Source organism: Aedes albopictus, chromosome 1 (genome assembly GCF_035046485.1).
Source record: "Aedes albopictus strain Foshan chromosome 1, AalbF5, whole genome shotgun sequence".
Taxonomy (NCBI): domain Eukaryota; kingdom Metazoa; phylum Arthropoda; class Insecta; order Diptera; family Culicidae; genus Aedes; species Aedes albopictus.
The window spans coordinates 95,533,139-95,558,077 of NC_085136.1; the positions used below are offsets into that span (position 1 = coordinate 95,533,139).

Genomic DNA, 24,939 nt, shown 5'->3' on the forward strand with positions numbered 1-24,939 from the left:
TTTAAAACAACCAATATCCTTGAAGCTTGGATGGGAGCCTAAGCAATCGTCTAGGGCGTTCCAGCGTTTCTGGGTTTGCACGAGGTTCTTCATCTTCCGATTCTGGTTCGGGTTCATTTTGTAGCTCATCTTGTTCGGGTATGGGTTCTACCAACTCGGGCATCGGTAAGGAAGAAACTTCATCGATTGGAACCATTGGAACATCTACTCCAGCAGGTATTTGAACTTTGCTTCTTGATTCTGTAGTCGGCATTTGTCGAAGACCAAATTCATCGAGGAAAACCGTGAGTGGTGAATCTTGATGTGACGGTTGCTCTTCAACTTCAACTCGATTTCGTAGTTGATTGATGTGCGACCGAATCAGTCGACTATTTCGATTCAGCAAAACGTTGTAATTAACTTTTCCGATACGCTCGATGATCCTACCAGGTATCCAGCTCCACGAATTGCCTTGGTGAACTTGGGCATACACCGTATCGCCTTGTTTGAAGCATCTTGGAGAATCCTGATGTTTGGTAGCATCACCCTTCCGTTCGACTTTCTTGGACTGCTGCTGACGTTCTGGAGGTTTCAAAAGAGCTGCTACTGTTCGCATTGACCTTCCTAGCATTCTTTCAGCAGGTGACTGTCCGCCAAGATCCGGTGTTGGAGTGGAACGGTATACGGTAAGAAACGTCTGAAGTGAATCTTCTAGGGACTCTCCTCCTGAGCAAATCTTCTTCACGCTTCTTTTGACGGTGTCCACAAAACGTTCAGCCAATCCGTTTGATTGCGGGTGGTATGGTGCCGTGCGGATGTGATGGATTCCCAAAGATTCGCAGAATTTCTGGAATTCAAAACTGGTGAATTGTGTACCATTGTCACTTACTACGGTTTCAGGAATTCCAAACGTAGCGAACATCTGTTTGAGGTGCTTGATAGTAGCTTTTGCAGTCATCGACTTGGTGAGAACTATTTCGGGCCATCTCGAAAAGGGATCAACGACCACCAGAAAGTAGTTGCCATCAACCGGTCCAGCGTAGTCGATGTGTATACGTGTCCACGGCTTCTCTGGTGTGGGCCATGGTTCTGGTTTCGCCTTGACGGGAGCCTTAGCAGCAGTAGCGCAGTGACTACAGCGTCGAACATAGTCCTCGATTGCACCATCCAGTCCAGGCCAGTAAACGTAGTTTCGAGCGATAGTCTTCATACGAACCATTCCGGGATGTCCTTGGTGGAATTGATGCAGCAAGCGTCGCCGAAAAGCCTCTGGAACGATCACCCTTTCCTTGAACATCACGCATTCGCTGATAATACTGAGGGATTCACGTCGATTGTAGTACGGAAGAACAGCTTCGGCAACTTGCTTTGGATTAGCTGGCCATCCATCAACAATGTATTTCTTGACTTGTTGGAGAACTTCGCATTTACTCGTGGCATCTCGGAGCGCTGGAAACGAAACTGGAACTGCTTCGATTGTGGTGTTGAGGATACTTGCCATGTCTTCTTCGAGCGAAACGGCAGCAATGATGTAGTCTTCCTCTGGGCGCAAGCTTCTATCGATAAGGCGGGAAAGCATGTCAGCACATCCAAATTCGTTTGTTGAGACGTACTGAATGTCGAAATCGTAATTCAGCATGATGAGGGCCCAGCGCTGCAAGCGATTTGCCGTGTGCACCGGAATACCCTTTTTCGATCCGAAAATTGACAGAAGTGGCTTATGGTCCGTCTGGAGTGTGAATCTTCTACCCAACAGCATCTTGTGGAATTTGGTTACTCCGTAAACGAGGGCTAGGGCTTCTTTTTCCGGTTGTCCATAGGCTTGCTCAGCAGGGGTGAGAGTGCGTGAAGCGTGTTGAATGGCTTTCATGCTACCGTTCGGAAACTTGTGGAAAATTACGGCACCGATTCCAGTTTTTGATGCATCTGCAGCTACGACGATTGGGAGTTTCGGATTGTAGTGGGTCAGGAGAAGATCGGATTTCAGCACTTCCTTGAATTGTTCGAATGATCGCTGGCAATCGGCACTCCAGTTCCACTTGACGTCCTTGCGCAGCAGCTGATCCAGGGGATGACGCAGCTCGTGAATATTCCGTACGAATTTGCCATAGTAATTCACGGCTCCAAGATAGGACCTCAGCTCGGATACGTTCGTTGGTGGGGGAATGCTCGTGATTGTTTCAACTTTCTCCGGGTCAGGGCGGATACCATTGCGATCGGTGATGTGGCCTAGGTAACGGACTTCAGTTTGGAAAAACTTGCATTTTTGAATTTTCAGATGAAATCCGCAATCCGTCAGTCTTTGCAGCAACTTGTTGAGCGATTCAGCATGAGATTTCCAGTCCTTGCTGAAGATGATGATGTCATCGATGAAAGGGCGTACTTCAGGAAGATCCGCGATGAGACTTTCTATCATCCGCTGGAATGCTCCTGGCGCTGACTTGACTCCTGGGGCCAGGCGGTTGAAGCGAAACAATCCCCTATGCGTGTTGATCGTCAGAAGTTGTTTCGAATCTTCGGTTACTTCGCATTGAAGATACGCATCGGACAGGTCGATCACACTGAAGACTTGACATCCTGCCAGCTGGGCAAAAATTTCTTCTGGTACCGGCAGGGGATAGTTGTTGGCTTCCAGAGCGTTGTTCAGGCCTGTCGAGTAATCCGCGCAAATGCGAACTCTGCCATCCGGTTTCTTTACAGCTACGATGGGGGCTGCCCACTCCGAGAAATCCACAGGTGTGATTATTCCTAGGCTTTGAAGACGATTGAGTTCAGCATCAACCAACGGTACGGTATGAAACGGAACGGGTCGTTTTGGGCAGAAAACTGGCTTACTTCCGGGCTTGAGATGCAGCTGTACCTTAGTGCGGTTGCACAGTCCAAGGGTCTCGTTGAAAACTTCTTTGTGCTTGAGTTTCAGCTGCTGAATCTCTCGATCGATTTCACGTTTGGAAGGCATCACGATTTGATTGCAAATGGAATCAAACGGAATTGACCAGAAGTTGAACAAGTCAATCCATTCAATGCCCATCAGATTCAGATCACGTACGGATGTGACGAAACATCTGCCTCGCTTCGTTTCTCCTTTGATGGATACTTCACATTCGAACTCACCGACTAGGGATAGTGGATCACCCGATGCGTTTGAGGCTTGGCTTGATGATGGATTGATCGCCGGCTTACCGAGTTGCTTCCAGACAGTTTCCGAAACAATGGAGATGCCGCTGGCCGAATCGAGTTGAAGAGGGACTGGTACTCCGTTGATCGCCACGGTAACGAACTTCCGCTTGCTTTCCCGGTGTTCAATGTGGTTGACAACGAACACGCCTTTGGCTTCAACACTGGATTTCCCCTTCTTTCGTTTCTTGTTGATGGTTGATTGTGATTGTGTGGTCTTAGCCGGATTTGCTGATTTCTTGGAGCAGGAACAGTATCCTTCCTTATGGCCGACACGGTTGCAGTCTCTGCAGAGGTGGTTGTTGAAAACGCATTCCTTCACAAAGTGCATTTGTCCGCACTGCCAACAAGGTGTCTTCGGCTTCTTACTTTCTTGCTTCGAGAAATTGTTCTGAGACGCTGCACCCTTCCTGTCCCTGATGGCGTGAACCGCTGACTTCGAACTGGATTGCTGTTCGATGATGCTTGTGTCTTCCTTCAGGTTGATGAGGCGTTGATACTCGTCAATTAACGACTGGAGAGTGGCTGGTGCTTCAGGTTTCTCGTGTTCCAGGATCGAAAGAAGTCTTGCTCGAACATCGGCGTATTTTGAGGCTTTGAGTCCACTGACGAACATGAGGCATTTGAAATGGTCCAGGGTAAGGTTTTGGAATTGAAAATCTTCACAGGCTCGGTTGACATGTCCACCATAGCTGATAATATCTTCAGATTCGCTCTTCACCAACTGGAGACATTGGAACCGCTTCCGGAACGTGGAGACTTGATTTCCAAAGATTTTCTTCAGAATCTTCACGGTGTCTTCAAACGTCACGTCTTTTGGAAGCTTCGGGAGTATGTAATTGATGTAACGGCTATGCGAAGGAGTATCCAGCTTCCGGAGGAGCAGGCGAACTTTTGCGGCGTCTTCCAGCTGACGGGCGTCATTCTCGAAGAGGTCTTGATAGCGGTCAAACCAACGTCCAAACGTCACTCCGTTTTCTTCATCGAAGGCAAACTCGGTTATGTTTGAGGACAGGGACTCCAAAATCTGCTCTTGAGATTGAACCTGCGGAAGTGCTTGCTGCTGCTGTTGTGCCATCTGCTGTAGAAGCTGGGCCATTTGAAGAATGACTTGCTGGATTCCAGGAACGGCGTTATCTCCTTCTGGCATCTTCGTGAGTTCTAACTTCTCGTCGCCAATTGAAATGTCCGTGGATAAGTCTTACTTATTTGAAGGTTGGACAAAGAATGAATTGAGAGTTTATTAAATGTCATAATCAAGTTACATTAGATTGCTTAGATTTATCGGTTGCTTGGTTGCTATGATGTAACAATTTCAATGACGAAAAGTTCAACGTTAAAAATGTCCAAAGTTTGATTTTTTGTACAGGGTTCTTTCAAATATTACGTAACGCAATGGGGGAAGGAGGGGGTCTAGCGCTACACACTAAGATCAGCTCGGTATTTTTTCCATCTTTTTACTGAGTTCTCAACAGCAGATTTAACTCGGTACGCTCGGTTATTTCTTTTGCGGATTTTCTGTAAATGAGTTACCGAGCTCAGATAATAAACTGTCAAAAGTTACTGATACACGGTAAATATCATTACTGGTGAACCGTAAATACGATTACCGAGTGTACCGAGATAAATCTGCTGTTGAAAACTCAGTAAAAAGATGGAAAAAAAATACTGAACTCAGTGAAAAAATTACTGAGCTGGAACATCTGAATCTTAGTGTGTATGTTACGCTCGAGTTACGCTTCATACAAAATTTCAAAATCTTCCATACAAAAGTTAATACCTGGGGGAGGGAGGGGATCCAAAATTGGCTTCTTTAGCGGTGTTGAGATAATTCCATATTTTGAATCTGCATGCGAAACTGAGCCGAAATCCAAATTTTCATGAATTTTGGTGACCGGGAACCTATTTAAAAATCAATTTGAAGTTTGTATGGGAGCGATTTGTCGAATCACCCCTCGTCGCATTCTGTACTGGGCGGAGAAGTTTCCCAACTGTCAAGAGGTGATTTCAAAAAATCTCTTTGCAATTGATTTTAGGTATCAAAACAAAGTTCTAAAAATCTGAAAAAAGTGGCTCAGAAAAAGGTGCTCTTTTGTATAAAATTAAAAAATCAATACATAATAGGTCATATGAATAAAGTTGAGTAAATACTCTTCACTAAATCTATGTGAAGCCGTAGAACAAATCTCTGTGAATCTTCACAGAGATCTGAGTAAAGAGTATTTACTCCGTTTTATTCATATGACCTAATACTATTGCGGATTTTGCCCCGTAATAGACTCACACGCGGAAAATTTTGTCCCACCAAAATATTCTCCCACCGCTTTTCCCATAGATTGGGTTTTGTCACTGCTAACGAAAACAACATTGAACGCTCGCTCTCGGTTGGTGCATTGAATACATGGTTCGTTTAGCTGCTAACTTCCATGCAAACTGACGTGTGAGTATTTATTTTTTCTCGTCGAAGATTTGTTCGAAAGTCTATCAACGAATAAAAAATGCAATAAATTTAAAAACCCAATTGAGCAAATGTCTGTATGTGCGTGGTGGTGTGTGTATGTTACAAAAAAATGTCACTCGCGGTTCTCGTCTGTTGACCAATTTGAGTTCTCTTAACTGCAAATGAAGAAAGCTATTGAATTTTATTTTGATTGGACATTTGGTTGCAAAGTTATCTTTCGGAGAGTAATTAAGATTAGTACAATTTAGCTATTTGAGAGATGTTTGACAAAGTGTATTAATGGATTTCTCAACCGTTTGTCCACCGATTTCGATTCTCTTAGCACAAAACGAAAGCTACAAGATCCTAGTACAACGCTATTAAATTGTTTTGGAACGGATTTTGATTGAACGTTTCGTTATCGAGATATCTTTCAAGAGTATTTGAAACAATATGATATGACTATTTGAAAGATATATAACTCAGTGTATCTCAATGAATTTCTCAACTATTTCATATCCGATTCAAGATCTTTTGGTAGTAAACAAATGCAACAATGATTGTTGGGAAAGATTTGAGTTTGGTGAAACTGGCAACACGGTTCAGTGCCGAAGCAGAAAGTAAACTGTTGTGGTAAGAGGTGGATGTAGTGCGAGTGAAGATAGCAAAATCATTGAAGCTGCTCCAACCGAAAGCTGCTTTCAATTTTTGTCTATTCGTGCCGAAGAAAGTCCACCCCGCAACAAACTTCAATAATTTTGCGGACTGCTTAAAAGCTAACAATGGAGTCTGCAGCACGTAGACTGCCATTGCCAGAAGATGAGGGCAAAGATTGGCGGAAATATTATGAAGATGAGGAGCGCCGCATCGAAGAAGAGTATCAGCGAGATATAGCTGAGATTGATGAAGCGTTCAAAAAAGCTGCGGAGAAAATGCAGTTGGAGTTTGCTGCCAGGATAAACGCGGTAAAACAACAGTATGGTGCTAAAAATGCTCGAAAGGGTTCAACAAACGAACCGCACTCGATTCACGAAGCTTGCATATCACCATCTGTTTGCATTACCTCTGGACTCAAAACAAACGGTCAACAGCAGGTTTCTATACGGCAGCCGAACGTTCAATTACGACAGACCGCAACCGAGCAGAACAATAGTGAATGGAGAAAAAATATTAGCTTGTGGAATTCTTCCAAACGCACCCGGAGTCGGATGGTGACGACGAAAGTTGAACATTATTTTCATAACAGCAAGTGCTAGGTAGCTGCCGATATGAATCGGTGCAAACTACGCGTGGCGATGGTGTTAACGGCAAAGGTGCTGGTGGTGTTCGATCCCGGCGGAGATAAACAATTGAATGCGAAAACGAAAGCGACGAAGTGGTGTATATCGGTGACTATAAACAGCGAGAGCACCCATGCTAAAAATGTGAAAGCAATTCCACGGGAAATAGGGAAATAAAATAATTCGACCCGCTACCAGTTTCACCGGGGGAGGCTGTTGGGAAAGATTTGAGTTTGGTGAAACTGGCAACACGGTTCAGTGCCGAAGCAGAAAGTAAACTGTTGTGGTAAGAGGTGGACGTAGTGCGAGTGAAGATAGCAAAATGTAAGAGAGTTTTTAGTATTAATTAATTAGTTTATAGTATAATAAATTATGTATTTCCAGCATTGAAGCTGCTCCAACCGAAAGCTGCTTTCAATTTTTGTCTATTCGTGCCGAAGAAAGTCCACCCCGCAACAATGATCATAAATTTATATGCAAAATTTGGTTATATTAGGTATAATATATAGCTATATTTGATCAAATGTATATCAAATTATTTTTCGGCCATTTGTCAATTATTTAAAGAACCTTCAGCAACAAATAAAAGATACAAAATTTCCAAATATGTTTGCAAAGTTTCTTTATAACAGGTTATTTAGTAATTGAGATGTGAATTAAATAAGACTTACATATAAATAAGGCCGTTACAAATTTTTATTCAACTTTCTGTCCCACCACTCTTTGGGGGGATAAAAATAATAAAGCATTTAATCTGAAAAATAGATTGTGATACTTTGGAGTTTAATTAACTGTTAGAATCTAATAATAAGCTTTTATTTAAATTATATAGAAACTACACTAAGAACTTCGTAGCACTTTGACGTAGGTACGTCTGCACACCAGAGAAACTAATTCACGAATGCTTTACTGTACCATCGGGTTGCTTGGATCAGTGAATCATTCACCACATATATATTAAGGCTTTTTACGGCATCATCAGCATCGGCAGCCATGTTGAATATGTGGCTCGAAATTTCAAAGTGATAATTCTCTACCACCAAAGCAAATTTTCGTGTAAAAAAGTATCATCCTGTATGCTCACTCGCAGTGATTACGATGATACTTTTTCTGCTGCGTTGCTGCAGAATTGACAGTTTTTTATCACTTCAAAAATGCGAGGCAAACAATCATTGAAAAGCAAAAAGTCAATGATTCGTTTGAAAGCTGAGTGATGCATCATGACACCTTAAAAACTCATCGGATTTGTTAAAAAAAAATTAGCAAAACCCGATATTTTGATAAAATATTTTTTTATCTGCCCCCTCGAAATACAAAATCCAGCCAAACAAATTTGAAAGGGGGGAGACAAAAAGCCAAAAAGTCAAAATGAAATTTTTATCCGCCTAAGGAGATTTTGACAGAATAGCAGAATAATTAATTTTCCTTGTAATTTTCAACGATTTGTCTTCAGATTTTATAAGAAGGCCACTTTAATTCAAACACGAAACAACGAATAAAGCGAAATACGAGAAATACAGCGCAGCTTTTGATAAGTGTAAGTAGGGTTCTGTGCACCGGATTCATCGGTTTTCAGGAATCAGGTTTCGGAAATCAGGTTTTCATTCATAAATTTTCATTCCTCATTAGGCAAAATAATAAACAGGTCATTTTAGAAAGTTACGCGAGAAAACAAACGGTGATAATGATGATGATGATGATGACGAAACAGCTGTTCAGTTTGCCCGACTCAGTCCCGTCAGTATCACGCAACATGAGCCTTCTCGTATCTGCTTTCCGGCACGGTTTCCGCCGTTTACCGCGGTGTACCAGTGTTATTCACCGTTCTGATCCCATTGCAATTCAACAAGCCCTTCCCGCGCTCAAAACCGTCGATTACCCGGTCAAGTATGATTCTCAGAGACACCTCAGCTCAATGAATCCGAATGACTTCATTGCGGTTTCGCTGATTGATTCCGTTACATTCGAAACGGTTTGCTCCGACACTCTGGAATCCCTGTGCGACTATTTCGAGCACCTGGTGGAAGAGGCAAGCTTTCTCAAATCGGCCGATATTACTTATGGGGTAAGTCTAACCAGAAACACACAAGATTTCCGAGCGTTTAATCCCAGCTCTGTGTTTTAGGACGGAGTGCTTACGGTAAACTTCGGGAATCCCTACGGGACGTACGTTATTAACCGGCAATCGCCAAACAGGCAGATCTGGCTGAGCTCCCCGAAAAGTGGTCCCAAGCGGTACGACTTCATTCCGGACAAATCCAAGGTCAACGAAGGATTTTGGCTGTACAAACACGACGGCGTTTCGCTGCATGAGCTTCTCCAGAAAGAAATCGCTGAAATAGTGCGGACGGAAGTGGATTTCCTGTCGCTTCCGCACAGCACCCGGGTCGATCATTGAGGGAGTTCAAAGATTGAGTATGACATTAGCTATATTTTCACATGTCAGATACAACAAAGTTGATGCACTGATGAAATAACTGGTTTTCATTAGTATAGTTGGTATATTTTTAGTGGAATCGTTCGAACCCCCAAGCCCTTCTTCGTCATTTGAAACTCTAGTAACTCTTTCGACATTGACTGGAATCTTTGCGTTTTAATCGAGCGCAAGCTTAATACAACAACAGGGATGTTCTTTCAGATTCATCAAACGCGTAGTAATCAATCATGATTAAATACCTGCATGTTTAATGGAAATTCATTTCAAAGATGACCTATTATTTCACGATTCCGAATGAAACGATTCTTGCGAATGCTGCTGACCGATATGCTCCACGGCGGAGGAATCGCGGGTCGATTCTAACAAACTACCATCAAGAATATCCTTTAGACTAAAAGAGTGGAAGGATTCGTTTTTGGGGAAACAGAGAGGAGAGATTTCGTGCCACTTACCCAGATCCGGCCCCTTCTCCGTTCAGGAAACTGATGATATTGATGGCGGCAGAGGTCCCATCGGCGGTCATTCCCGTCATATTGGCGCCTCCTTGCGAGGACTGCGACTGACCGGGGTCCAGAAAGCTCATGTAATCCTCCTCCTTGATTTCCCGGCTGCTGCTGCTGGACTGCAAACTTTGCGCCGCCGACAGGTGATTCTCCTGCAGCAACTTATCGTACTCCTGGAAAATGTCCTTGAATTCCCTGATTTCGTTCTTGTTCCTGTTTCCCAGCTCTTTGTAGTAGTTGTGCAGACTGGTCACGCTCCGCTTAGTTACCGAATGGTAGCCTTTCTCCAACGTCAGCACATCCAGACAGGACTCGATTTCCCGTCCCTCGCTAACCAGGACATCGCGCATCGCTTCACAGAGCATCCTTAGATACTGATCCACGCCATCCACCATCATGATTAGGGCCGACTCGTTGATCTCGGAAAACCCGGCCACCCGCAACAAACCGCAAATGATCTTCCGGTGCACCTGCATCAGCACCGGTCGGGTCAGCTTGGGATAGTTTTTCGGTTCGCCGCGGGTAAATTTACTGTCGTGCGGGTGAACAAACCAAAAGGGGCGGGTGATTTTCTCGTTCCTGCACAGATCGGCTGTGTTGGCCGGCGGGAAATCGATGTTCGGCATCAACTGGCACGGATTCAGTATGTAGCTGTAGCCTGATTTGGTGGAATACGTGTCGATGAGCGTTTGAATCATCTCGGTTTGGTTCATCACTTCGACCGTTTGAGTTACCAGAGGATTCTTCAGCGGAAGCCTGGAAAACAAACCAAATAAACCTGGTTTGGGAGAAAATTGCCGAAATCAACATTCTTACCGAGTATCCCGGGTGATTGTGTAGGGTAGCTTTATCTGTTGGAATTTTTCCATCTTCGTCATGGGTAGAATGATTTCGGTGCTGGAAAGTTCTTTCTTCTTGTCACTTCCATCCTCGAAGGAGCCCCACTGTTTCCGTTTCATCTGAAATACAGGATATTCCGAATTTTTCCGCCGGAAAGCTCCAAACTGCGGTGTACACAAAACTTGAATTTTTGATGATTAATCATCAACCGTCAGTGATTGTTTTGATGCTACGGTGACATCCGTCAGTAAAAATTTCCCTCTCAAATATGGACTAACATTAGAAAAAGGCTTTATTTGATATTTCTATGGTCCACTGCACGAATTTATATTGTACATGGATTTGCTAATACTTATGACACACAGTGGTTTCGCAGCGTGGTGTCACGAACACTAATGCAAATCTACTAGTTGAAAATATGCCCATTTGATTTTGCTGGGAACAGCTGATCTTTGTTTACTATTTTCAACCTGTAACTCAAGTGGTGTTCGTGTAATGCAGCGTGTACGTACACGCAACACTATTAAAAGCAGAAACCACTATGTGATACAAGAATCACTGTACAATTGGCTTCTTTAACGGTGTTGAGATAATTCGATATTCTGAATCTGCATGTCAAACTGAGCCAAGGGGAATGACATATCTTTTTCTAACCGGAATATCCGCATTTATCCGTTTCTAACCGTCGCTAACCGTTGCTAAGCGAGCTGCTAAGTGAGCAGAAGTTAGACGCGGTTAGCGACGGTTAGAAACGGATAAATGCGGATATTCCGGTTAGAAAAGGATATGTCATCCCCCTTGAACTGAGCCGAAATCCAAATTTTCATGAATTGCGGAGCCCGGGAACCTATTTAAAAATCAATTTGAAGTTTGTATGGGAGCGATTTGTCGAATCACCCCTTGTCGCAGTTTGTACTGGGCGGAGCTGTCAAACAGTTACCCAGCTGTCAAAAGGTGATTTCAAAAAATTTCTTTGAAATTGATTTTAGGTACCAAAATAAGGTTCTAAAAATCTGAAAAAAATCATTGTGGCTCAGAAAAAGGTGCTCTTTCGTATAAAATCGAAAAATCAATATATTTTTCTTAATTTAAAAACCCAATTGCACTTGAAATGAGTGCCATACTGAAAATTCTCTCATTTCAAGTCAGTCTTGTTAGAATTTTCTTGACAGTGCGTACCGTTGTACAGGAATCACACTCGTATCACATGTCTGTCCGGGGTATAAAACACGACGAATCATAACCGTCGTTTTTGCAATCGCCGGTCGAATCGTCGTTCGATTGCAGAGCGAGACAGCAGCCAAACTGACACATCGCTTTGACATATTTAACGTATCCTATGGTCCACTGCACGAATTTATTGTGGCCTGCTTACTCTCACACGAAATTTGACGTTTGAGAGGTGTCGGCACCTCTCAAACGTCAAATTTCGTGTGAGAGGAAGCAGGCCAGAATAAATTCGTGCAGTGCACCATAGAAGCAACACGCGCGTGAGATTTTCTCTCTCGGTTGGTGTGGTTTGTTTTGATCCAAGCTGACTTCTTTTACGCTGCTTAGTTGTCCAAAAAAAGTCTCACGAAACCTACTGCAAGCGTATCCATATACGTGAGAACAAAAGATGTTTACAAAGTTCTTACAGATAGATTAACATGGGAAATCTGAACACAAACCACCACCACACAGAAATTTGGATTGGTCAATTACACATAGTACAAACTGGATGTGTCGCCCCCCTCAGTTTTGTCGGAAAACGATGTGGGAATAGGGCACTGCATGAAATTCTCTCCTTCTCTTACACTCTTACAGAAATTTTGTAAACAACAAGGCCAGGAAACGTCAAAATCCCATACAAAATCAAAACAATGCAGTGCCCTATAGGGCACTGCTCTGTTTTGATTTTGTGTGGGATTTCTTGGCCTTGTTGTTTAAGCCTTCAGTACACGCTTTGCCAAGTGTGCAAACTTTTCCGCACGCATCAACCAACATCAAAGCAAACGCTTGACATTCCCGATGTTTTGTCAATGTTGCGACCGCTGTTGGCCTGTTGGGTTATCCGTGCGGAAAAATTTGCACACGTCTTGGCAAAGCATGTACTGAAGGCTTTACCAAATTTCTGTAAGAGCGAAAGAGAAGGAAACAAAAATGGCAGAAAATCACTTCAAGCGATAATGATACAGGATACGAATAATCCAAGATAACCTTGTTCTTGCAAAAGCATGATGCCGACGCCTCACACCGTGCTCGTATCACAGAACAGTTAAAGCATCTGATAAAACGTGCATCATCGCGTGATGACCCGTTATCGGATCATGTTACAAGTCATGATAAATTTTATTCATCACATTGTTTGCCACTTATGCACCCGTAAGCCGCATTCATGATTCGAAATAATATATTCATAAGCATATCTGGAAGTTAAATCACCAAGAATGCTCAAAAAGTGAATGAAATCACTAATTTATCATTTCGACTCCACGATAACGATCGCATCACGCCCGCACATGCAGAGCGAATCATTCTTCTCGGATCGAAGTTTGTTATGATGTTTGACGACAAAATGTTATTGTTCGTGCAGTTGAAAATCGGAATTTTTGACACGCGAAAATCGATTTTTCTCCTAAACCGTGTGTCGGACGTATGTCGGGCACAGAGCGCTGGATAGAGGGCCAGGTCCGCTGTCCAGCGCACTACGTCCGACGTTAGGTTTAACGTATAGATTTTGAGAAAATTCGATTGTCGGCTGTGGGGAAACTTCGGGTTTCAACCGCGACGACAATATCGTTGTTGCTATGATCGCGCGATGCCGTTCGACCGCGACACATTCGAAATCTGATCATGATCACTAGATTTCCATCCTTGGAAAGAAAAAATTTCATGCTGTGCCCTGGACCAGGGCCCCTGGTGAAACCAGCTCATTTTTGTTTTTCCGTGTATGATTGATGCTCGAACCTGATGACGGTGCTACTGAACCCTTTTTGGATCGGTCAGCCCGGCAGCACCGCCTCTTGTCAGTCTAAACAAAAAAAAGCATAAAGTCAGGCCACTTTGAACCAAGGAGAATACATTTTACTCAAGGAGAATACATTTTACTAAGGTGGCGCAGATAAACATTGCAAACCACTGGTTGTCTCTTCCACTCTTCTGGTGTTCTTATGCAACTAAAATAGTGACGTCACTATTTCAGTTCCATAAGAACACCAGAAGAATGGAAGAGACAACCAGTGGTTTGCAATGTTTATCTGCGCCACCTTAGTAAAATGTATTCTCCTTGCATTTTACTAAGGTGGCGCAGATAAACATTGCAAACCACTGGTTGTCTCTTCCACTCTTCTGGTGTTCTTATGCAACTAAAATAGTGACGTCACTATTTCAGTTCCATAAGAACACCAGAAGAATGGAAGAGACAACCAGTGGTTTGCAATGTTTATCTGCGCCACCTTAGTAAAATGTATTCTCCTTGACTTTGAACGCTGCATCGCTGATCGCTACATCGGAGAATTTGCATCATTCTAAGCGCATAGTGTTGATTTTAAAAAGTTGATTAATATCTCATCCTCCCACATAAACAGTTTTATGTTCAAAGAACGCGTAGAATTCCGCGATTCGTGTTTCCCTTTTATTCTGTATTCAGTGCAATAAGTGTTTACTTTTATATCCTTCCCAAAGGACATTACCCCCAGAGAGTCAAAAACCGAGACAAAAATCGATTTTTTTATTTGCGTTTTTGGAAGACGGAAAAATCTGCTTGCCGTAATGTAGAGAAACATGTTTTTCGCCGATTCTGCAGCGGTTTCGATAGTGAGCTAAAGTTAGATTGTGCGTAGGAGATTACTGCGAAGTGGTTGCAGCCGTGCATGAAATGGATACAAAAAACCCAATCCTACACATTTTGGTGGTGGGTTTCCACCACAAGAAAGGATGTCAGGTTAGTGCTCATCGTCAGCAGCAGAGAGTGCAGGGCAATGTGTGGGTTGCAAGACAGGGAAATGATTCATCCGAGGCCTACAATATGCTTTCAAGATAATTTGTTTCATTCGGTCATAATAAACTTCAACACATAACATAACACAGCATACCAGCTTGATGTTTAATTCATAATCAACCTCATCCTTCCAGGTGGAATTCTCCTATCCTCCCTTGATAGCCGGGTCAGAAGGGAAACAGGAATGTCCCTCTGGATGGAAGTATCTTCCAACGTTGGCCCTCCCGGATGGATCTCATAACTTCAACAAAGACTTCGTGTGCTTCAATCTGCCCAGCCTGACGGACCCGCATGAGTCTATCTATGGCATCAGCTGCTACCGTCAGATACCGGTCGAGAAGCTCAAAATCCGTACGGCCGAGATGACCCGCAGCACGGTGCAGAAGGCAGTTTGTGCGTTACTGTCGACCCCAATCTACGGCTATGTGGAAGTTAAGCTGTCGTTGATAGCCCATGCGTTCTTCGAGCAAGGCGATTTTTCCTGTACGGATATTCTGGTGAAGGCTTTCGAGCAGCAGAATGCTTGCCTCTACTCGATGGACCCGCTGGAGCTGGCTCCGGCTAGGTTGCACTTCGTTGGATTGCCACTGAGGGAACTCGTACTGAAGTAAGTATAAAGACATAAAACATGCTCAATTTCTCTAGAATTACCTACCGTCAAAAGGGGTGACTTGCAACGGCGGGGTGACTTGCAACATTTGATGTCTTCTGTCTATGTTTATCAACAAAACATAAAAATCAGACGTTTACATACCAAAACTCAGTTGAACTATGAAGTGCACATACTATCTGAGTAGTAGCCACGATTTTTACTTTTATGAAAATAGTTCCAATAAAATATTTATAAATTTAACATTAGTCTGAAAAAGTAACAAAAATGTGAGCCTCGAATCGTTACCTGCAAAAGAATGAAAACAATATTTCCCAAAAATAATATTCTATATGCGGATTCTATACATAATGAGCTATATGAATTTCCATTTTACTTTTTAAAAATATTACAATATCTTTGTTATATTCATATGTTTTGAAATATTGTGCCTAGACGGAGTGCCTTGCAACACTCATTTTCTTAACAATTCAAAATCCAGAAAAACTAAATATTGTTGTTTAACTAATAATTCACCAGCAAAAGTCTGAAGGATCATCATATGAACTGAAAAATACATGAAAACTTATGGTAAATTAACAATTAGTAACTTGGTGTTTTTGAGCACAATATTTCCATATAAAAATTCACAATTCAATTTCCTATGTAAAAACAAATGTAAAAATAAGTATATCAGCCCAAACAATATCACAATAGTAGCAAGAATACTTATCAAATATGCTTGAAACTAAAAATTAATATCTGCGTGTTTGAAAAGGGATTTACATTGGGTGTTGCAAGTCACCCCGCACGACGTCTTGTATCAAAAACGACCTTAGAGTAAGGTGGGGCAAAAGTTCGACCCTAGTTGAAAATTCAATTTTTTTCAAGAAATCCAAGCAGATATATATAAATAAATACCGTGTGGTGATTCTACCATCCATGAGCTGAAATTATGCTAAACAAAGTTACGCCAAATGTCTTTTCAATTTTGAGTTACAACACTTTATGTATGTGTGTGTCTAATTCGAACTCTTGCCCCACCACTGGGGCAAAAGTTCGAATCTAGTGTTTGTGGTATTTTGCTAACCGTAGCACACTATTTCGACACTTTGGTAATTGAAATACCTAAAACCAATTAATATTTGATGTTGAAACTGGAATACACTTCAAAGTTCGATCTGGTTTTTACCCAAATCAGGGTTAAATTTACTTCACCAAAAATCAGTAGTTTTCCGCCAAATTCAGATAATACAACACTTTTTTTCAACTTTGATCGAAGTTTCTCACTAATTCCATCATTTTTAGAGATAATATGGACATTTTGTAGAATTTTAGGTTTTTACCTAAAGTTGCCACATGACTCGAACTCTTGCCCCACAATTCGAACTTTTGCCCCACTATGTGTAAAATATGATTTCTAAATATTTTTTGCAAAAAGTTATACATGCTAAAGCATCTTCAAAATATACCTAGTTACGCTCCACTATAAAATATCGAGTTCGATTTCATTACAATTCCATTCCATGCGTTGAAAGCACCATCGCATATTACAATTTTTTGATCAAAAACCAACATTTTGTCATAACTTTTCGAAATATTGATCAATTTTCATAATTTTTGGAGTGAAGGACTCTTTCTCAAAAAGGTTTCGAACAACCTTGACACCCGAAAGATATAGTTTGAATTGAGCTCAAAAACTTCAAAAGAAACTCTTGCCCCACTTTACTCTATTTGGCTTTTTCAAGATGAAAAAATAAATCAATCTATAACTTGTTCACTTTATTTTATAGAGGGGCCGGCTATTAAAACTATTACAAATAGTTTGAATTTTAAAATTAAGTTTAATCAACATTTTTTGTTAGTTGAAGCTGAAAAGTGTTGCAAGTCACACCGTTTGACGGTACTGTCAGGTTTCCTAATGGTAACATAGCGGTTTTTTTTTTTCATTATTGCGCATTTCCTTTCGCAGTTACTTTAGTGCGGGATCGTGAATTGAAACTGCGATTTTGCTTCGAATCGTGTCGGTGTCTTCTGCGCACTTACCCCACGTCTCCACTAGACAGATATGTCTTGCCATTTTGCTATCAGGGCCCTGTAGCATAATCGGGCTAATAATATTAGCTACAAGTTACAAGTTACAAGTACTAATATTACAAGTGCTAATAATTTGTGTTGCATAAAGGCTCAATTTTCCACTAATATTATTAGCACTTGTAATATTAGTGACCATGAAAATACAAATTGTTTTGGTTCATTGACCTGTCAAAATTCATCCGACAGTTCACTATTAATTTAAAATGGCAGTTGATGTTTGTTTATATTCTGCATTTTCCGTAACATCCGGAAATAACTTCATTTATTCTGAAGTTTTGCATTCTTTATACGATAGATGAAGAAAAGCATATGCTGTTTGGATAATTTTCGGCCGCTTTGACGATATATTTTTTTACAAAGTATGGCACTGCAAGTACCTAGATTTTTAGTAAAATGTCCCAAAGATTTAATAGTAATGGTTAAAAAACAATGTATAAAGATTTAGCAACATGTATTATGCTTCTTGTTAAAATCCCAAGTGATCTGGGATGCAAAAATTGAGCTTTTACCTACTTTTATATGTCGCAACACGATTCGAGTTAGTGTATGTATATTGTAGCTCTTGATTAGCTTAATGATGCGCAATACAAGCAATTGATTCAAATTTATTTCGCATCTGTAACTTTACCTGTGCTTATGCAGTGACCATAATAACCATAACTTTACCAATAACCTCCAATCAAAGATGGGTATTGTAGAAACTTTGGATAACTTGAGAGACTCAGCAGAAATTATATTTTGGATACAAAGTGTACATCAACGCAATTTTCTCTTCAATGAGTTTCGAATACATACTGCCAAATTTAATCATCGAAAACTGGAATTAAGGTTGACATGTTAGATAAATAATATCTTTTGAGTTCATCAAAATGGTAAATCGATATATTCAAAACTAAATATGACTTCTGCAATACTTTAAATCTAACTTGTAAATTATATTACAAGACCTTTGAGACTTGTAATCAAAAGTACAAGTCATAGCTAATATTTTATACTTGTGGTTTGTTTATGCAACATACACTTGTAAATTCTACTAATAATATTAGTCCATCCAACTTGTAGGATTTGACTTGTAACTTGTACTTGTAGTATTTTTATACAACAGAAAATTATAAGTTACAAGCTACAAGACTAATATTATTAGTAAAATTTTCATTATGCTACAGGCCCCAGAAAGAGAAAACGGAACAGAAATGATCAACACCGCTGCTTTCCATGCAAACAGCGAGAGAACATTGCTAGATTGAGTTTAAATAAGGGCGAAAGTAACATGAGAGAGTTCTCTTCATTGACTCTCTCTTCTTCAAATTAAAGTGATGCAAGATGCAAGTATGGTTCCACTTTTTGGTAATAAATCGCTAGGTTGTGATGCAATCTAGCGTCTAAGTGTAAAAAAGTTCGATTGAATTTGCATCTTGTCACTTTAATTTGCAGAAGAGAGAGTCGATGAAGAGAACTCTCTCATGTTACTTTCGCCCTTATTTAAACTCAATCTAGACTTCTGTCATGACACATCTGTCCAGCAAAATGGCAAGACATTTCTGTCTAGTGGAGACGTCGGGTTATTCAGCATCTTAAAAAGAATAAGTGCGCAGAAGGCACCGATACAATTTGATGCGATATCGCAGTTTTATTCATGATCCCGCACTTATGCTTACTGCGAAACGGGTTCAGTGGGGTGGGAAATGCGCAATAATTATCAGAAGATTATCTTTTATTTGAAACATTTGTACTATCGACATAAATAAAAGACTATTTCATCTGAGGGAATATGGGACATAGGACGAGGAAGAGGGGAAAGGTGATGAAATAGAAAGGGATACCTAGAATAGGGAATCAACGAATTAGCGTAAGTTGAGCTAATAGCGCATACCAAAATGGGTGCCATACACAATACAGTGTCCTTATCATAACGTGAAAATTGCTTATATGACACCGTGCGTCTTTCAATGTGAAATTAACCCTCTACTTCACATGGTTGCTCTAGAGCACCGTCGATTTTCGACGAACTCGGAACAAACGGAAATAGATTATTATGATGCAATAATTTTTAGAATATGCTTGCAACCTCATAATGTTAACCCAACTAATAACAGCTACTAACTACTTGTTTTAATAGTGGAACTATTGATAAACAATCAAAAACCTATTGATTTAAATACATTTTTTTCATTGATTTCGAAAAATTTAGCCACTTTGCAATAACTTTCGTGCAAACATGCTTTTCGGAAATGCTTTTTTGGCATAGATACAGTCGTTCAAAGTCGTGGGAAGGAAAGGGTTAAAATGCACGTAAGCAAAAGCAAAATCCAAGAATACACTCACAGACACGACGTTTGCGAACGCTGTATTGAAAATGCATACAACTTTATGTAATATAGTGTTGTGGACAACGCAAGGTGAGACTAGACATAGTAGTTCACATGAATATGCTTGTTAGCCATTCGGACATTATGGATGTAATGATAGACAATACGTTGTAAGCATTTGGTAAAGAAAGGGGTCAACCTGATACACTGGCGTAGCCACGAGGGGTTAGGGTTAAATGAAAATATATTTCACATATTCTTTATGCCAAACGTCCTTTATGCCAAATGTCCTTCATGCCAAACGTCCTTATGTCAAATGTCCTTATGCCAAACGTACTGAATAAGTTTGAAACTTTTTTCTTCTTCATAGGACGTATGCAGCCCTTTTCGGCATAAACTATAGAGTAACTTCTCGTCAGGATCTGGGAACATACCCAACAGTAACACTACACATTAAAAGCTTTTTGATTCCCTCTATAAGCTCAAAATATGATAAATCCTATTTCCCTCTGGAAGTCTGAAAAAAGTAGTGCCCACTAAATCGATTCTGTGGCTAGCTAGAGATCCGTAGCTCTACAACAAGATTGGTTTATCTTTATTCAGGTTTACTTGTTACTATGTTTTTTTTTGCCAGGTATATTTTTATCCAAACGTTTGTCAATTTTGTCAAATGACCATTATGCCAAAGTTTGAAGTTTGTATGGGAAAATGTATGCATAAATCTTATGTAAAGCCCTTTGGTATTATTGTAGGTGACTATATACCAAACAACTTGTCGAAGACAGTAAATTGATACGACGCCTGTTAAAAAAGTTATACCCTAGGTAAAGTAAGGCGAGACATTATGGTTGTTTTTTCAGTACATGTATCTAAAGGAATAATAAATATCAATAATGAAATCTCAATACTTCACCTCACTCTGCCTAGGGTATAACTTTTCTCACAGACGTTGGAACACTTTGCGGTCTTCGACAAGGTTGTTTGATATATAGGGTGACGATGGGTATTATCGATAGGTTTGTTCTCTTTGTCATGGGGGGTTTTTGTGGGCCGAATTGCCTGAAATTTGGGCATATAACTCAGATTGGTTGGGAAGGATTTGAGGCCAACTCTGAGACCTGAGAGTCAGAGATTATGCAGGTTGGGCATCCGGTTATGGTTGTGATGGCAAAGCGTATTGCGGCTGCCTTGGCCGAAAAAACGGAACACTGATCAGGTAGTTCTCAAGCCATTCAGGCAAATTGCCCTCCAGAGACAGCATTTCTATGGGTGCCGAGCCACTGCGGTATACGAGGAAACAATGAGGCCGACCGGCTCGCCGCAACAGGCCGATCCAGTCGCACTTTCACCGACCTGACGCCAAAAGCAGACTTGAAGACCTGGTGCAAATCCATTATCCGTTCATCCTGCGCCCAGGAATGGGCCTCCAATAGACTCCTATTTATCAGGAAAATTAAAGAGGATACTACAAAATGGACAGATACAACCGACCGATGCGACCAACAAATTCTTTCTCGCTTACGAGTGGGACACAGTCATCTTACTCATAACATGACAAACCATGGTCCTTTCCGCAAACTATGTCTAACCTGCAACACAACTATGACTGTTGAACACATAGTAATCAACTGTCCCTGCTACCAATCGGCACGTGATCATCGCGCTATTCCCCACTCAATCAGAGATGCTCTAGCGAACGAGCCGACCAACGAAGCAGCATTAATATCGTTCCTGAAGGATACTGGACTATACCAAAATATTTGACCACTCTAATCTCAACATACATCTCTGAAGACTCTGCTACTCTCCCGGACAGATTTTAACTAACGTATAGAAACTATTTGTATTGTATCTGTATTGTATTGTAGTGATTTAGTGTCCAATTTAATACTCTGTAGTGATCATCGCCAGGTGGGCCTCTCATTGCGAAGCCCTCTCCAAACCTTCCAGGAGATGAACCAGCCATAGGCTGAAAATCTCGATAATAAAGATATAAAACAAAAACTCTGAGACCTACAGGTTTCAAAAACCCCCCATGCCGAAGAGAACAAAACTGCCGAGAATACGTAAGTTCCCCTATTTACCTACAATAATACCAGAGGGGTTTATCATTAAACGCTTACAGCGCCATCTATCGGCCAAAATAAAAAACTTAGGATTTTTGCATACATTTGACCACATTTTCTCATACAAACATCAAGCTTGTTGAGCGCCCCCTTAGGCTTAACTGATTTTGCTCAAATTTTGAACGTAGTTTTTGGGAGTCCAAAACAACCGATTCAGAAGGTAAGACTTGGCATTTTTATTTTTTTCCGACGGCAGAATGGAACATTGAAATTGCACCAAAACTAATATCAGTGCACTTATACTTCATAGGTGAGACAATTTACTTTTTCAAGCTTTTCCAACAACAAGTTTTCAAAATTCAAATGCCGTTTTTTTTTCAATTCCTTTACTTCTTACAAATGGGACAATATGGGGGATCAGGCAATATGCCAAAAAGGTTAAATGTATTTCTCTTACAATTAATTAATGTTATCATTTTTGTCTTTTGTAGATGGCGACATAAACTACTAATGCTGTACAAGATGCTAATGTTGCAGAAACGTGTTATCTGTTTTGGATCACCAGTACAACCGACGTGTGCATTAATTTTGGGGGTCGTGTCTCTGCATCCGGAGCTGTTGTCTAAAGGATTCCAAGAAGTGGCATGTGTTAAGTATGTCGAAAAGTACCTATGTTTTCAAAGTGTCTACATTAATCTGTTTATTTCTTACGAAATGTAGAACATCTCGACCGATGTCACCGATGCCAAATTTTGGAACGCCCCTAGATGAAACCAAGAAATTTTCCTCCGAACCGAGCTCACCCGTCAAAGAGTGCTCAACCGGGGACCCGGATCCCCAGGGTGAATCATCCGGGTCGGCGTCATCAACGGCTCAAGTGACCGTCCAACAGATGCCACACTCACAGGACACGGATTCCGGCAGCACAAGCACCACCCGGGAAATCACGCCCTGCTCGGATGATGCTCAACTCGGCTCGCTGCAAGAGGACACGACTGCTGGCCGGAATGGATCCGCCCGCCCAGGGTTGGCCCGCGAAACCAGTGTCGATACCATCGCATCGAACTTCTCCAGCCTTTGCGCGGTCAAGCCGGAAGAATGGATGGCACCGTTAAAGATCTTTCACGAGGGAAACCTCTGTCTACCGTATCTGTCGCTGCCATACATGGACCTCCTGACGGATCCGTCGGTCAAGGGCTACATTATCGGGGCATCGAATGTCCTGTTCCAGCAGAAGCGACAACTGGCGGACGTTATGATCGATGTGGAAAATGCCGTGATCGACGTGTATGATCTGGAGCTGAAAAGGCAAACGCAGCTGAGCACCGAGGACCTGCGGTTTGCGGATTTCATCATACGAAACGTACAGAACCCCAAAGAAGATGCCGAAGGGAGCGAAGTTTGGATTCGGGAACAGTTCTACGGCTACATGGTGGCACTGCTCAAGTCGTCGCTGTGTTCAGGTTAGTACGGGTGGAATGGACGGTGACTAAAGTTGTGTTTATATGTACGTTTTCATAATACTGATTCTGGCAATTGCAGAAGGCAGCAAAGAGTTGGAACACTTCAACGTAAATTTCATGAGCGCTCTCAAAGGAACCCAATGCTACCAAGACTGGCTGGAACGGAGCGGTGGCGAAACAAACCCTGCTTTCGAAGCTTTAGCTGTCGGACATCCTTTCGCAGGAACACTCTCAGTCGCTGATATGAAGCTACGCATCGCACAGTTAGTATCCAATAAGCTGCCGTGAAACGCATATCTGTCCCATTTGCATAGGAAATCCAGCAAAGATGGGACTGATATGCGATTCACGGTAGTAAGAGTCTCTATAAAAAGAGTGATCTACCTGATTCATATCCCTATTTTTTCTAGAACCATGCAAAACAGCGAAAGTGGCCGCAAGCTGAACCAAGCTGTTAACACTACTAGTCGAGCGGTAGGTGGAGCCATTAGTACCGCCAAAGGAGCATTCTCCACATGGTGGACGTCGATTACAGCAGCAGTTCCGGCGACAGCCCCAGCAGCCGAACCTAGCGCACAATCCGACAATGCTCAAAGCAACAGTAATAACAACAACAACGGCGATCAATACTCGGAATCGAGTGACTATGACGAGGATGATCCGGATCCGGAGAACAGTAGCTACAGCGATAGCGACCAAAGTCAGAGCGATGGGCCACCGGCATCCAGTAGGCCAATAGCAACGGCCGAACTGACCGCAGAAAGAACCAACAACATCATCGAAATCGGTAAAGAGGCTGAACTTTTGGATCGAAAGCAGAAAATTCTCGACGTTTAGGTAAAAGATGAAATCACCCACCGCTGATTTATTGGAGAAGAGTGCAAGCTAAGCTAGGACGTTCGAAATCATTCCAAATTGACGAATTTAACGGTGGGAGGCAGATTGTTTAAAGAATCATGTTGTAAGTTGCATTGTGTTTCCGTTCCTCTATATTGTACTTACAGCCTACCCCACAGCTGCGCTGAATCACTCAAATTGTAATAGCCAGTAGTAATGGATATTCATCTCGCTTCAATGAGAAGTCAAAGGTACATAAATAATATAGTGCTAGACTCATTTAGGCTTCGTTATAAGTAAAACCATAGTTTGTTTAGAGTCATATTTTAGGTTCTCGCGTCATCGAGAACAATACAATATACAAATGTGTGATAAGACATTATATTCAAACTTCGATAGGTTATCGTCACGAAATAGCTGTCTAACAACATTAAACGCATGTGTTACAAATAAAAACCAATTAAACCACATGAAGCAAGAACCGTGCAATTCTTCGCAAAGTTCTTCGAAAAAGCATCCCTTTATTGAGATTATCTTAGGTATGATGACTCATTTATTCAGTAGAATGTTACGAGGTACGGCAAATAATGGTAGAACATGGTCTTCTGACGAAACGGATTAGGGTGATTAATGCAATGCTGAATGGATGTAAGTCAGGATGAGATTTTGGCGTCCTTTGTAACTGTGGATGGATTGAAGCAGAGTGTTGCACTGTCGAACATGTGGTTTGATGTCGCTCTTGAAGGACCTATTAGGAGAGCATGTGTGCAAAGGAGCGGTACCGTCGTTTCACGGTCGCACATATTACTAGGTTTTGCGTACGATACCGATACCTATTATCAGAAATGAAAGTTGACACGTAGAAGTCGTCTTCCAGACAAGAACATTCCGTAACCAGCCAAAGTTCCGTTTGCTGAAGAAGTCTAAATTCGCGTTGCAA

The 24,939-nt window shown here is 41.6% G+C and overlaps 4 protein-coding genes across 4 annotated transcripts; 2 read left to right on the forward strand and 2 right to left on the reverse strand.

Moving 5' to 3' along the window:
• Nucleotide 1: 1 nt before the first annotated feature.
• On the reverse strand, nt 2–4,306 carry LOC134288760 (uncharacterized protein K02A2.6-like). Its single transcript, XM_062854612.1, has one exon. The coding sequence runs from the start codon at nt 4,304–4,306 to the stop codon at nt 2–4; it is 4,305 nt and encodes a 1,434-aa protein (XP_062710596.1).
• Nucleotides 4,307–8,594: 4,288 nt separating this feature from the next.
• On the forward strand, nt 8,595–9,371 carry LOC109416551 (frataxin homolog, mitochondrial). Its single transcript, XM_019690632.3, has 2 exons — nt 8,595–8,941; nt 9,002–9,371. The coding sequence occupies exons 1-2, from the start codon at nt 8,630–8,632 to the stop codon at nt 9,272–9,274; spliced, it is 585 nt and encodes a 194-aa protein (XP_019546177.3). The 5' UTR covers nt 8,595–8,629; the 3' UTR covers nt 9,275–9,371.
• Nucleotides 9,372–9,538: 167 nt separating this feature from the next.
• On the reverse strand, nt 9,539–10,868 carry LOC109405090 (uncharacterized). Its single transcript, XM_029854686.2, has 3 exons — nt 10,633–10,868; nt 9,766–10,572; nt 9,539–9,704 (listed from the first exon to the last, which is right to left on the reverse strand). The coding sequence occupies exons 1-3, from the start codon at nt 10,773–10,775 to the stop codon at nt 9,596–9,598; spliced, it is 1,059 nt and encodes a 352-aa protein (XP_029710546.1). The 5' UTR covers nt 10,776–10,868; the 3' UTR covers nt 9,539–9,595.
• A 3,235-nt stretch (nt 10,869–14,103) lies between these two features.
• LOC109405088 (late secretory pathway protein AVL9 homolog) lies at nt 14,104–24,473 on the forward strand. Its single transcript, XM_019678085.3, has 6 exons — nt 14,104–14,581; nt 14,773–15,245; nt 22,191–22,352; nt 22,420–23,162; nt 23,242–23,425; nt 23,573–24,473. Exons 1-6 carry the CDS (start codon nt 14,516–14,518, stop codon nt 23,997–23,999), a joined length of 2,055 nt encoding a protein of 684 aa, XP_019533630.3. The 5' UTR covers nt 14,104–14,515; the 3' UTR covers nt 24,000–24,473.
• Nucleotides 24,474–24,939: the final 466 nt, after the last annotated feature.